The 15,303-nt window shown below is 38.4% G+C and overlaps 1 protein-coding gene across 1 annotated transcript in view; it reads right to left on the bottom strand.

Annotated features, from left to right (window-relative positions):
• LOC137436088 (CUB and sushi domain-containing protein 3-like) overlaps nt 1-15,303 on the bottom strand; it is a 1,358,203-nt gene that overhangs the window by 31,057 nt on the left and 1,311,843 nt on the right. Inside the window, exon 63 of the mRNA XM_078786463.1 lies at nt 11,995-12,106. Coding sequence (XP_078642589.1) covers nt 11,995-12,106 — 112 coding nt within the window. The remainder of the gene's footprint in view (nt 1-11,994; nt 12,107-15,303) is intronic.

Consider the following 15,303-nt stretch of genomic DNA (forward strand, 5'->3'; position numbering starts at 1 on the left):
ACGAGGCGAGGATGAGCAAGTGTGGGTACAATTGGGTGTGTGCTGCAAAGTACCTGACTTTGATTGCTCGTGAGAAAAAGGAAGGGGAGATGGAAGGGAAGAGGGAAGGAGAGAGGGAGAGAATGGGAGAGAAAAGGCAGAGGAGGACAATGGGAGAGGGAACGAGAGAGGGGGGGGGGAATGGGAGAGGGAAGGGGAGAGGGGGAGGATGGGAGAGAGAAGGGGAGAGTGGAAGGATGGGAGAGGGAAGGGAGAGGGGGACAATGGGAGAGGGAAGGGGAGAGGGGGACAATGGGAGAGGGAAGGGGAGAGGGGGAGAATGGGAGAGGGAAGGGGAGAGGGGGAGAATGGGATAGGGAAGGGGAGAGGGGGACAATGGGATAGGGAAGGGGAGAGGGGAGAATGGGATAGGGAAGGGGAGAGGGGGAGAATGGGAGAGGGAAGGGGAGAGGAGGAGGGTGGGAGAGGGGAGGATGGGAGAGAGAAGGGGAGAGGGGGAGCATGGGAGAGGGAAGGGAAGAGGGGGAGGATGGGAGAGGGAAGGGGAGAGGGGAGAATGGGAGAGGGAAGGGGAGAGGAGGAGCATGGGAGAGGAGGAGGATGGAAGAGGGAAGGGGAGAGGCGGAGAATGGGAGATGGAAGGGGAGAGGGAGAGAATGGAAGAATGGGAGAGAAAAGGCAGAGGGGGACAATGGGAGAGGGAAGGAGAGAGGGGGGGAATGGGAGAGGGAAGGGGAGAGGGGAGGATGGGAGAAGGAAGGTGAGAGTGGAAGGATGGGGGAGGGAAGGGAGAGGGGGACAATGGGAGAGGGAAGGGGAGAGGGGGAGAATGGGAGAGGGAAGGGGAGGGGGAAAATGGGAGAGGGAAGGGAAGAGGGGGAAAATGGGAGAGGGGGAGCATGGGAGAGGGAAGGGAAGAGGGGGAGGATGGGAGAGGGAAGGGAAGAGGGGGAGGATGGGAGAGGGAAGGGAAGATGGGGAGGATAGGAGAGGGAAGGGAAGAGGGGGAGGATGGTAGAGGGAAAGAGACAGAGAGACAGAGAGACAGAGAGAAGAGAGAGAGAGATAAAAAGAGAGAGAGAGAGAGTTGTGCTTGTTTGAGTCACCTTGACTCACACTGAGAAATACGCATATGGTGATCAGACAGTGCTCACACTCCTTATATTAATCAAAAACTGAGTCTCATTTTTAATATAAAAATTTCACTTCTCACCAACATAAACAATAAACAAAAGGAATAAATTAGGGGAAATACTGTCACCATGTATCTTCAAAGTAATGACTTATGTGCAAATTTCCCAAAAGACACCATGTGATCTTTAACAACCACCAACCAACGCCAACAGGCGCAGGATGCGGAGCTTTACTTCCATCCATGAACCCCGTTCCTGTGAACCACAGATCTCACATTTCATAGTCAGTTCAGGAAATGAACCCAGACTCGACAGCTCATAGAGAGATGGGCAATAAAAAGGACATAATTGGTTCTTCTTGGGTTATCCAAATCACACTTACCACTTTGATCAACTTGAAGCGAAAAGTAGAGACCTGTAATAAATGTCGGCATAACGTTATCATTCTGAAAGTGGAACTTTTGCCTGATGCTCGAGTTTCATCATTCAGAAACTGTCAAAAGTTTCGTCTCAAAAGTTTGCTTCATTAACGGCTTCAGATTTATCTTGAGCCATCGAGCGACTGCCCATTATTTATTAACTGAATACATTTGATGACGTCAGCCAAATCATTTCAATATTTCGAATTTTTTTACCCCCTATTTACATTAATCTTCATATCCTTTTAATTTCCACAACATTGAGGGAATAATTGAATTAAGTTTGGGGGCTCCGGCAGTTATTTCATTGCAATATATTATATTATGTTAACGAGGCCTTTAAAGCTGAAACAGTTGCTCAATACTCGAGCTTATGTAATCTCACAAAACCATAAGCTGTATTTTTGGAACATAGGCCCCATGGCGCTGATAAGGTCGAGCTGCCAAATAATCTGAGGCACGAAGTAAATGAAGGACAATAGTACAAAAAGAAACGCAAACGCTTTGGTGTACTCCCAAAAAGGGAGGCCACAATAAGAGAAATTTTCAAAATGAATTTTGGCCAAAAAAATAAATAAATCAACCTTCATCCTTATCCAGCAAGAGCACGAGGCTGTACGCGCAATCCACCGGGCCTCTGGGTCGCTCTGTCTCCTGGCTGATAGTTTGCGTTACTCTCACGGTCCAACTTGCCAATTAGCTGTGTCGATGGGAACATCAGTCTGAAACGATTGCGCAGTCACGGTTGTTGATATGAGCTTTTGGAAGTCACTACCCTGCTCCTTCGGGTGATTGTCTTTGGCATTGGCCTATGATCCGTGGCTTATATCCTTCCATTTCCATCTCTCGCACTCTCACTCCCTCTCTGCTCAAATTATAATCGCACTGATTTCAACAGGTAACTGTCATAAATGACTCCGAACAGGTAACTGTCATAAATGACTCATAAATGACGTATGCTTCATTGATGCACAAAACTCAAGTTCAGCAGAAAAGCCAAAACGAAAAATTCACAAATGTAACACTAAAATCTAACAGGACAAAACTAAAATAAAAAAGAACCAATACTCTTCAACAAGGGTGTCTTATGAGTGAAAATCACGTGTGGGAAGATATAGTAGACATTTAACTAATGGCTTGGAATGACTCGGATGACTAAGTCATGGCCTGACATAAAATAGTAAATTAATGAAATGATAAGGCTCAAATGTTTTTTTTTTTGTTTTTTTTTTAACGTTGAAGGATCTAATCACGAATGAAGTAGTCCTCATCGATGCCAAGCCTTAAATAAAATAACTGTTTTGATAAATGAGAGGAAAGATAAATAAAAGAGAGAGAATGGAAAGGTGAGGAGTGAAAATGAGTAAGGAAAGTGTTTGATGAAAAGTGTTTGATGAAAAGCGTATGATGAAAAGTGTTTGATGAAAAGTGTATGATGAAAAGTGTATGATGAAAAGTGTATGATGAAAAGTGTATGATGAAAATTGTATGATGAAAAGTGTTTGATGAAAAGTGTTTGATGAAAAGTGTATGATGAAAAGTGTTTGATGAAAAGTGTATGATGAAAAGTGTTTGATGAAAAGTGTATGATGAAAAGTGTTTGATGAAAAGTGTATGATGAAAAGTGTTTGATGAAAAGTGTATGATGAAAAGTGTATGATGAAAAGTGTATGATGAAAAGTGTATGATGAAAAGTGTTTGATGAAAAGTGTATGATGAAAAGTGTTTGATGAAAAGTGTATGATGAAAAGTGTTTGATGAAAAGTGTATGATGAAAAGTGTATGATGAAAAGTGTTTGATGAAAAGTGTATGATGAAAAGTGTATGATGAAAAGTGTATGATGAAAAGTGTATGATGAAAAGTGTATGATGAAAAGTGTTTGATGAAAAGTATATGATGAAACGTTTATGATGAAAAGTGCATAATCAAAAGTGTATGATGAAAAGTGTTTGATGAAAAGTGTATGATGAAAAGTGTATGATGAAAAGTGTTTGATGAAAAGGGCATAATCAAAAGTGTTTGATGAAAAGTGTATGATGAAAAGTGCATGATGAAAAGTGTTTCATGAAAAGTGTTTGATGAAAAGTGTTTGATGAAAAGTGTTTGATGAAAAGTGTTTGATGAAAAGTGTTTGATGAAAAGTGTATGATGAAAAGTTTATGATGAAAAGTGCATAATCAAAAGTGGATGATGAAAAGTGTTTGATGAAAAGTGCATAATCAAAAGTGTATGATGAAAAGTGTTTGATGAAAAGAGTATGATGAAAAGTGTATGATGAAAAGTGTTTGATGAAAAGTGCATAATCAAAAGTGTATGATGAAAAGTGTATGATGAAAAGTGTTTGATGAAAAGTGTTTGATGAAAAGTGTTTGATGAAAAGTGTTTGATGAAAAGTGTATGATGAAAAGTGTATGATGAAAAGTGTTTGATGAAAAGTGTTTGATGAAAAGCGTATGATGAAAAGTGTATGATGAAAAGTGTTTGATGAAAAGTGTTTGATGAAAAGTGTTTGATGAAAAGTGTATGATGAAAAGTGTTTGATGAAAAGTGCATAATCAAAAGTGTGTGATGAAAAGTGTATGATGAAAAGTGTTTGATGAAAAGTGTTTGATGAAAAGTGTTTGATGAAAAGTGTTTGATGAAAAGTGTTTGATGAAAAGTGTTTGATGAAAAGCGTATGATGAAAAGTGTATGATGAAAAGTGTATGATGAAAAGTGTATGATGAAAAGTGTATCATGAAAAGTGTTTGATGAAAAGTGTATGATGAAAAGCGTATGATGAAAAGCGTATGATGAAAAGTGTATGATGAAAAGTGTATCATGAAAAGTGTTTGATGAAAAGTGTATGATGAAAAGTGTATCATGAAAAGTGTTTGATGAAAAGTGTATCATGAAAAGTGTTTGATGAAAAGTGTATGATGAAAAGCGTATGATAAAAAGCGTATGATGAAAAGTGTATGATGAAAAGTGTATGATGAAAAGTGTTTGATGAAAAGTGTATGATGAAAAGTGTATCATGAAAAGTGTATGATGAAAAGTGTATCATGAAAAGTGTTTGATGAAAAGCGTATGATGAAAAGTGTATGATGAAAAGTGTTTGATGAAAAGCGTATGATGAAAAGCGTATGATGAAAAGTGTATGATGAAAAGTGTTTGATGAAAAGTGTATGATGAAAAGTGTATCATGAAAAGTGTTTGATGAAAAGTGTATGATGAAAAGCGTATGATGAAAAGCGTATGATGAAAAGTGTATGATGAAAAGTGTATGATGAAAAGTGTATGATGAAAAGTGTATGATGAAAAGTGTATCATGAAAAGTGTTTGATGAAAAGTGTATGATGAAAAGCGTATGATGAAAAGCGTATGATGAAAAGTGTATGATGAAAAGTGTTTGATGAAAAGTGTATGATGAAAAGTGTATGATGAAAAGTGTATGATGAAAAGTGTATGATGAAAAGTGCATAATCAAAAGTGTATGATGAAAAGTGTTTGATGAAAAGTGTTTGATGAAAAGTGTTTGATGAAAACTGTATGATGAAAAGTGTATGATGAAAAGTGTATGATGAAAAGTGCATAATCAAAAGTGTTTGATGAAAAGTGCATGATGAAAGGTGTTTGATGAAAAGTGTTTGATGAAAACTGTATGATGAAAAGTGTATGATGAAAAGTGTTTGATGAAAAGTGCATAATCAAAAGTGTTTGATGAAAAGTGTATGATGAAAAGTGTTTGATGAAAAGTGTTTGATGAAAAGTGTTTGATGAAAAGTGTTTGATGAAAAGTGTTTGATGAAAAGTGTTTGATGAAAAGTGTTTGATGAAAAGTGTTTGATGAAAAGTGTATGATGAAAAGTGTATGATGAAAAGTGTTTGATGAAAAGTGTTTGATGAAAAGTGTTTGATAAAAAGTGTTTGATGAAAAGTGTTTGATGAAAAGTGTTTGATGAAAAGTGTATGATGAAAAGTGTTTGATGAAAAGTGCATAATCAAAAGTGTATGATGAAAAGTGTTTGATGAAAAGTGTATGATGAAAAGTGTTTGATGAAAAGTGTATGATGAAAAGTGCATAATCAAAAGTGTATGATGAAAAGTGTTTGATGAAAAGTGTATGATGAAAAGTGTATGATGAAAAGTGTTTGATGAAAAGTATATGATGAAACGTTTATGATGGAAAGTGCATAATCAAAAGTGTATGATGAAAAGTGTTTGATGAAAAGTGCATAATCAAAAGTGTATGATGAAAAGTGTGTGATGAAAAGTGTATGATGAAAAGTGTATGATGAAAAGTGCATAATCAAAAGTGTATGATGAAAAGTGTTTGATGAAAAGTGTATGATGAAAAGTGTATGATGAAAAGTGTTTGATGAAAAGTGTATGATGAAAAGCGTATGATGAAAAGCGTATGATGAAAAGTGTATGATGAAAAGTGTATGATGAAAAGTGTATGATGAAAAGTGTTTGATGAAAAGTGTATGATGAAAAGTGTATGATGAAAAGTGTATGATGAAAAGTGTATGATGAAAAGTGTATGATGAAAAGTGTTTGATGAAAAGTGTATGATGAAAAGCGTATGATGAAAAGCGTATGATGAAAAGTGTATGATGAAAAGTGTTTGATGAAAAGTGTATGATGAAAAGTGTATGATGAAAAGTGTATGATGAAAAGTGTATGATGAAAAGTGTTTGATGAAAAGTGTATGATGAAAAGCGTATGATGAAAAGCGTATGATGTAAAGTGTATGATGAAAAGTGTATGATGAAAATTGTATGATGAAAAGTGTTTGATGAAAAGTGTTTGATGAAAAGTGTATGATGAAAAGTGTATGATGAAAAGTGTATGATGAAAAGTGTATGATGAAAAGTGTTTGATGAAAAGTGTATGATGAAAAGCGTATGATGAAAAGCGTATGATGAAAAGTGTATGATGAAAAGTGTTTGATGAAAAGTGTATGATGAAAAGTGTATGATGAAAAGTGTATGATGAAAAGTGTATGATGAAAAGTGTATGATGAAAAGTGTATGATGAAAAGTGTTTGATGAAAAGTGTATGATGAAAAGTGTATGATGAAAAGTGTATGATGAAAAGTGTTTGATGAAAAGTGTTTGATGAAAAGTGTATGATGAAAAGTGTATGATGAAAAGTGTTTGATGAAAAGTGTATGATGAAAAGTGTATGATGAAATGTGTATGATGAAAAGTGTTTGATGAAAAGTGTATGATGAAAAGTGTATGATGAAAAGTGTATGATGAAAAGTGTATGATGAAAAGTGTATGATGAAAAGTGTATGATGAAAAGTGTTTGATGAAAAGTGTATGATGAAAAGTGTATGATGAAAAGCGTATGATGAAAAGTGTATGATGAAAAGTGTTTGATGAAAAGTGTATGATGAAAAGTGTATGATGAAAAGTGTATGATGAAAAGTGTATGATGAAAAGTGCATAATCAAAAGTGTATGATGAAAAGTGTTTGATGAAAAGTGTTTGATGAAAAGTGTATGATGAAAAGTGTATGATGAAAAGTGTATGATGAAAAGTGTTTGATGAAAAGTGCATAATCAAAAGTGCATGATGAAAAGTGTTTGATGAAAAGTGTTTGATGAAAAGTGTTTGATGAAAAGTGTTTGATGAAAAGTGTATGATGAAAAGTATATGATGAAACGTTTATGATGGAAAGTGCATAATCAAAAGTGTATGATGAAAAGTGTTTGATGAAAAGTGCATAATCAAAAGTGTATGATGAAAAGTGTGTGATGAAAAGTGTATGATGAAAAGTGTATGATGAAAAGTGCATAATCAAAAGTGTATGATGAAAAGTGTTTGATGAAAAGTGCATAATCAAAAGTGTATGATGAAAAGTGTGTGATGAAAAGTGTATGATGAAAAGTGTATGATGAAAAGTGCATAATCAAAAGTGTATGATGAAAAGTGTATGATGAAAAGTGCATAATCAAAAGTGTATGATGAAAAGTGTGTGATGAAAAGTGTATGATGAAAAGTGTATGATGAAAAGTGCATAATCAAAAGTGTATGATGAAAAGTGTTTGATGAAAAGTGCATAATCAAAAGTGTATGATGAAAAGTGTATGATGAAAAGTGTATGATGAAAAGTGTTTGATGAAAAGTGCATAATCAAAAGTGTATGATGAAAAGTGTTTGATGAAAAGTGTTTGATGAAAAGTGTTTGATGAAAAGTGTATGATGAAAAGTGCATAATCAAAAGTGTATTATGAAAAGTGTTTGATGAAAAGTGCATAATCAAAAGTGTATGATGAAAAGTGTATGATGAAAAGTGTATGATGAAAGGTGTTTGATGAAAAGTGTTTGATGAAAAGTGTTTGATGAAAAGTGTATGATGAAAAGTGTATGATGAAAAGTGTTTGATGAAAAGTGCATAATCAAAAGTGTATGATGAAAAGTGTTTGATGAAAAGTGTATGATGAAAAGTGTTTGATGAAAAGTGTATGATGAAAAGTGCATAATCAAAAGTGTATGATGAAAAGTGTTTGATGAAAAGTGTATGATGAAAAGTGTATGATGAAAAGTGTTTGATGAAAAGTGCATAATCAAAAGTGTATGATGAAAAGTGTTTGATGAAAAGTGTATGATGAAAAGTGTTTGATGAAAAGTGTTTGATGAAAAGTGCATAATCAAAAGTGTATGATGAAAAGTGTTTGATAAAAAGTGTATGATGAAAAGTGTATGATGAAAAGTGTTTGATGAAAAGTGCATAATCAAAAGTGTATGATGAAAAGTGTTTGATGAAAAGTGTTTGATGAAAAGTGTTTGATGAAAAGTGTATGATGAAAAGTGCATAATCAAAAGTGTATGATGAAAAGAGTTTGATGAAAAGTGCATAATCAAAAGTGTATGATGAAAAGTGTATGAGGAAAAGTGTTTGATGAAAAGTGTTTGATGAAAAGTGTTTGATGAAAAGTGTTTGATGAAAAGTGCATAATCAAAAGTGTATGATGAAAAGTGTCTTGTCTTTGAAAATTTGAAATTTCAATCTGTCCATTGAAAAATGTCTTTTGAAAAATGGATTGAAAAGGATTGAAAAATGTCTTTCAATCCTGACAAATCTCACACTCTTACTATGTCTCTCCGAAAAGATCGACGGGACAACCCTCCCATCTACTTTCTCAACAATCCTCTCCAAGATTCTGTCGCTCAAGCTTTTGGGTCTCACTATCTGCCATGATCTTTCTTGGGAAAACCACATTTCCAAGCTGGCCTCCAAAGCCAGTCGCCGACTGGGCATCCTCCGTCGTGCGAAGTCCTTCCTAGGCAAACCTGAGCTCCTCACCTCATACAAGGCTTTCATCCGCAGCTCAATGGAATACTGTTCTCCCCTATGGGCTGGTGCTCCTGCCTCACACCTAGCTCGGCTTCACGCTGTTGAATCCAAAGCTTTCAGAATCATTGGAATCTCCCGCGATGAAGCTATCTCTGAGGGCCTTTCACTCACTCACCGCAGGCAGGTAGGTGGTCTTTCTGTCTTCTACCGACTCCTCTCCGGCCTTTCTCCCCCAGCTCTCTCTGTGCTCTGTCCCCCAAATATTCCTACAGGTCGCACAAGATCTGCCAGCAACCCTCTGATGGTTAAACTGCCGAAATCTCGGCTCTCTGCTCACCTTCACTCTTTCATTCCTCTTTTCTCCCGCCTCTGGAACAAACTCCCACACTCCCTTCAATCCCACTCCTCCCTCAAGGTCTTTAAAACAGCTGTTCACCACCATCTCTTATCTTCCCCCATCCAAAACCTTGATCTTTTCTACCCCCACTAATTCACCCCAGATCCACCTTGTTTGAAATTCCAACTTCTTTCCTGGAAGTCCTGGCAGTGTCCATATGTTTTATACCTCTCCCACCCCCCCTTCCCATGCCTCCCCCCCAAAGCCCTCTCCCTCCCACAGATCTCTCGATGTCTCCATGTCTCTCGGTCCCTTCTCTCAAATGTTGTGTTTGTGTCCTTCCCCCTCTCTCCCCATCTTGTCTACCGCTCCCGATGTTATTTGTTTTATGTGTCGGTTTGTCTGTTTGTCTTTCTGTGTGATTTATGTTCGCTCTTTCACGAGCCTCGATCTTGTATACAAAAAAAAAAAAAAAAAAAAAAAGAAGTGCATAATCAAAAGTGTATGATGAAAAGTGTATGATGAAAAGTGCATAATCAAAAGTGTATGATGAAAAGTGTATGATGAAAAGTGTTTGATGAAAAGTGCATAATCAAAAGTGTATGATGAAAAGTGTATGATGAAAAGTGTTTGATGAAAAGTGCATAATCAAAAGTGTATGACGAAAAGTGTATGATGAAAAGTGTATGATGAAAAGTGCATAATCAAAAGTGTATGATGAAAAGTGTATGATGAAAAGTGTTTGATGGAAAGTGCATAATCAAAAGTGTATGATGAAAAGTGTATGATGAAAAGTGTATGATGAAAAGTGCATAATCAAAAGTGTATGATGTGTATGATGTTTGATCTTTCGTATGACGAAAAGTGTATGATGAAAAGTGTATGATGAAAAGTGCATAATCAAAAGTGTATGATGAAAAGTGTATGATGAAAAGTGCATAATCAAAAGTGTATGATGAAAAGTGTATGATGAAAAGTGTTTGATGAAAAGTGTATGATGAAAAGTGAATGATGAAAAGTGTATGATGAAAAGTGTATGATGAAAAGTGTTTGATGAAAAGTGTTTGATGAAAAGTGTTTGATGAAAAGTGCATAATCAAAAGTGTATGATGAAAAGTGTATGATGAAAAGTGTATGATGAAAAGTGTTTGATGAAAAGTGTTTGATGAAAAGTGTTTGATGAAAAGTGCATAATCAAAAGTGTATGATGAAAAGTGTATGATGAAAAGTGTATGATGAAAAGTGTTTGATGAAAAGTGTTTGATGAAAAGTGTATGTTGAAAAGTGCACAATCAAAAGTGTATGATGAAAAGTGTATGATGAAAAGTGTATGATGAAAAGTGTTTGATGAAAAGTGTTTGATGAAAAGTGCATAATCAAAAGTGTATGATGAAAAGTGTATGATGAAAAGTGCGTAATCAAAAGTGTTTGATGAAAAGTGTTTGATGAAAAGTGTATGATGAAAAGTGTATGATGTTTGTTTGCAAGAAGGAGAGGTTGAAGCTAGCCAGGTAGCTGTAGTTTGAGTGAGACAGAAAGTAAGACCAGCAATCCCGACACGGAGAGTGCAAGATGGTTCAGGGCACCACATGAACACTCCTAAATCTGAACGGTAGTACTACCCTGAGCAGTTGCTGTCTAACAACCTACTACCTAAAAAACCGGTCCTATATGGATGGGTGGTTTTTGGGAGACATCATCTCCTTACTGGATGGCAGTTGGCTCACTAAGGGAGCTCATCCGCCCTTTAACAGGTATTGCTTATAGTCCTGCAGGGTGTCACAGTCACGCTCCCCACTGGCAAGCCAGTGAGGGTAGTCCGTTTAGTGGCCGATGACCCGACCATGTGGCAGATAGCACTGGCTTACATGTTACTAGTGGCAGTCAAGAAAGAGTTATCTGGACACACTTTGCCAGAAAAGTCCTATTTTAGCACTCCTCATGTCCTCACAACCAACAAAACTCTTGTTCACAGTGCAAAGGAGTATCGTTACCCCCATTGCAGGCAGGGGCTCCAGAATTCCACCTTGTACCCCTGGATGCAGTGATCTCCAAAACGCCAAACATCCCCTGCATCAACCGATGAGACATTTCTGCACAGGTTCTGCTCTTTGGTGGTATGAGCTCTTCTACCGTCTCTCATCTAGAGTCTTGCTCCACCTGCTTTCTCATCTCACCTCATCAGGTCGCATGTGTTTGTCGTCTATCCTTCTTGTGAACGAATGATGGTCTGAGGTGCCAGCTCACCTACACTCTGTTGTCACACATCTTTCCTGAATGTGGAATCACCTTCCATGTCTGGTCTCTTGAGCCACCTTTTGCTGTACTTCAAGGTGGCAGCTCAGAGAAATCTCATGTCATCCTCTACAAATTTATCATCCGTGATCTTTTCTATTTGTCATTGAATACAATTGTGCTTTTCAGCATCATGTCTGCTTTCTCTGCTCCGTCTCCATTCGGGATGAGTACTCATTCCCTTGTCACTTAGGCCTTGCATGAGCCTTGACTTCTGCGTAAATCGAATAAACTATTTTCCAACACAATTCTTATTTAATTTCTCTATTTCCATGTTGGTCATAATTGTTTGCTTGGAAAAGAAAATCAGAGCAAGAAAAATAAAAAAGAACACGATGAAGAATTACAGACTTCATTATAGTACTGTCACGGTAATCTTTTGAGTTCCATGGTTTGTGGATGTGAAATGAAGCACAATGGAAATATAAGGTAGATTTTTGCACAATCAAAACGAATCTAAAATAGTCGTGACAAACAATTACAGGAGCGCAATGATACGATGCAGAAGAGTTCACTCACGCAGGCATTCCGGTGGCGTGCCACTCCACGAGAAGTCTGCTTGACAGGTGCGGGTGGAGGAGCCGAGGATGTGAAAACCATCTTCGCAATGAAAGGACACGTGGCTCCCGATCTGGTGGGTGACAGTGCAATTACCATGGACCTCACTGTGATCAGTCCTTTTGACATCAAATTAAATGCGTCACACATCAGGCCAACTCAATACCCGGAGATCCTCTTTTTACATGAATCGGCTGGGTGCATGGACATGCCGATGCGATGCAACATACGCCGTCTATATCTCAACTAGAAAAATATTTGATGTGTGCTTGATGATATAAAAGGTATTTTAAGAAGAATCAAATGTAGAGCTACATGGGCAGGGAATGCAATTTTCTTTGGTTTTAAGGTAAACCTGAAACCTTCACTCCTTCATTCATCTTTACTCCCGCCTCTGGAACAAACTCCCTCACTCTCTTCAATCCCACTCCTCCCTCCGGGTCTTTAAAACAGCTGTTCACCACCATCTCTTATCTTCCCCCATCCAAAACCTTGATCTTTTCTACCCCCGCTAATTCACCCAAGATCCACTTTTTTTGAAATACCGACTTATTTCTTTCCTGGAAGTTCTAGCAGTGTCCATGTGTTTTATACCTCTTCCCATGCCTCCTCCCCCCGAGCCCTCTCCCTCCCACAGATCTCCCGATATCCCTGTTCTCTGCTGTTGTACTTGTGTGCTTCCCTCTCTCTCCTCATCTTGTCTCCCGCTCCCTTTATTGTATGTTTTGTGTCTCCGTTTTTTTTGTGATTGATGTTAGCTCTTACACGAGCCTCGATCTTGTGTACAAACAAACAAAAAAAAACGGTTTCCTTTTAATGTTTTGAGAGAACAATCTCCACGTTGTCTTTCTCCAAAGGATCATTTTATATTCTAATGCTGAGACAAATTGCTTATCTAGGCGATAGTTAAAAACAATATCTGTGGTGCTTTAGTAATCTTTATGTAAAACTAATGGTGTTTTAAACGTTTAAAAAACGGTAATCTTTGCATAAACAATTTATGAATTTGGAAAAAAAACACAACAAGAATGAATACATTGACCGTTGCTCCTTGTTTTAACATTCAACAATATCAATAGTATTCAAATTTCTTCAAAAAAGAACAACTGCTTAATTTTGCTTTGAACATCCATTGCCATGATTTTATGTTAAAAAAAAGATTTTATGCTGACTGTTTGTCAGCTAAGTGCTTGGTCCACCAACCAATCTCCTGCATGTATAAAAGCAAGTTTCTCAGTGCCTTCAACAAAAGATCTCATCTCCCGTCCCACAATCTTCAGTTGGGAATTTGGAATCAGCATCCCTCAACTTCATTGCCCCACCTTCTGCTTCCATCCCCAACCCACCCCCTCCAAGCTTCATGTCCCCCATTTCTGCATCCCTCCTCATGCTACCCTCTCAATGTTTTACCCTCACCCCACCCCTCAAATGCTTCCCCCTCATGCCACCCTCTCAAATCTTTCCCCATACCCCACCGACGTGAACCTTTCCTCCCTCCCCCCCACCCCCCTCCCACACCCCACATGCTCAAACCTTCCCACACATGCCACACACAAGCAATCCCCCTCCCCACCCCCCTCCCAAAGCCTCACCCTGCCCCTGCAAAACCTCACTGCTATCCTGCACCCTCCTCCCACCAACCCCATCCCTAAATGTCACTATGATCAACCGAAACACTCGTTTTTGTCAGGCAAACCAACAATTCTTCTGCGAATCCCTCTTTCTCAAATCATTATGAGGGCAACTCAAAAACTTTCCCTCAAAAAGGAAGGAAGAATTGTCCTGCACCTGCAAAACTTTGCACATATGTTTGCCCTTTTCCATGCAATTTCCAGCCAGTAATGTACATTATTCCCAGGAGTGGGTGGGTTTTCTGATACCATTGGAATTCATCATTATTGACATCTCCCACGATGAGGCCAAAGGACAAGGCCTGATGCTTTCACATGACAGAGTGGTCGGTGGCCTCTCTCCTATTTGCCGTGTCTCCTTCGGTTTTGCTCCTTCTGCTCTCTTAATACTCCGACCATCCTCAGCTTCTCCAAGATGCATGCATTGTTCCAGTAATTCCTTCCTGATTAAACTCCCAAAATCAGAGCTACCGCACACCAACCAGGGCAAGGAATTTGCAGTTTGAAGGACATTGCAAGTTTGCCCTTGAAAAGTACACATTTTTGAAGGGCACCAAGGGCACTTGGCCAGGGCATCAAGGCCAACATGGCAAAAGGTGAAAGGGCATTGCAGCCAGATTACAAATGGAAGAACATATAATTGTGAATTTTCACCAAAAAGAGTATTTATGAGCAGCGTACTGTGTGTGTGCATTGGCTTAGCGGTTAGGGTGCCGGCTTGGGATCCTGGAATCCTGGGTTCAAATCCCGGTCGATCGCTAAATTAACACCAGGGGGGTTGACTTAGCCTGTCATCCATCCAAGGTCGGCAAATTGAGTACCAGTTCACTGGTAATTCCCTGTGTGTCGCAAGAGGCGACTAACAGGGTTGGTGGCAGGAAGGGCAAAAGTTGGCCATAAAACATTGCTTCAAAAAAGGGGACCAGGGTGCCAAAAAAAGGCCAACTCCTGCTCTGCGGGGGAAAATGGCCTCTAAAGGTGGTTCTTGTACTGTGTGTGTGCATGGAATTAAGAGATTTTTCAAATAACAAACGTTCAAAGAAGGATTACAGTATCTATCTATTGTGCTTTTTCTGAAAAGTGCATTTTCATTCATGCAGATTGCAAACGAGGTGCGTTTGTTGCCACCACCAATATTTATTTAGCAAGCTTTCCATTTACTCTTTCTTTCCATTTACATTCACCAGCATTCCTATCCTCCTGCGCCACATCCTCATCCTCCCCAATTTCATTACAACGCCTTTCATTGATGTATTTCCTTCATCAATAACATTGTCATCATTGTTGTCTGACCAACATTCATCTTCAAGTACTGTCACATGATGCAGATTTAGGATGGGCACCATGTGGTTTGCTGTCTAGAGGATTTCTGAAACCACTCTTCCACCACCTTTTCAACCACTCCTCCACCACCTTTTCACTGCAACTGTTGGGTTGAACGTGTAAGCTATCGTATCCGGCTTTATAGTAGCAGTTTACAATCTCACACACTGGGGCTGGAAGTCTCGATAGATTTTTGTCCAGCCCCATACTTGTCTCAAATATTGATCTATCTTTCCATAAAGCATTATCGCAATGTGAACACATCCATGAGTTAGCACCGCAAGATCAAACTGCAGTACTGGTATCCACCGTTAGT

Source organism: Myxine glutinosa, chromosome 11 (genome assembly GCF_964187855.1).
Source record: "Myxine glutinosa chromosome 11, kmMyxGlut1.1, whole genome shotgun sequence".
Taxonomy (NCBI): domain Eukaryota; kingdom Metazoa; phylum Chordata; class Myxini; order Myxiniformes; family Myxinidae; genus Myxine; species Myxine glutinosa.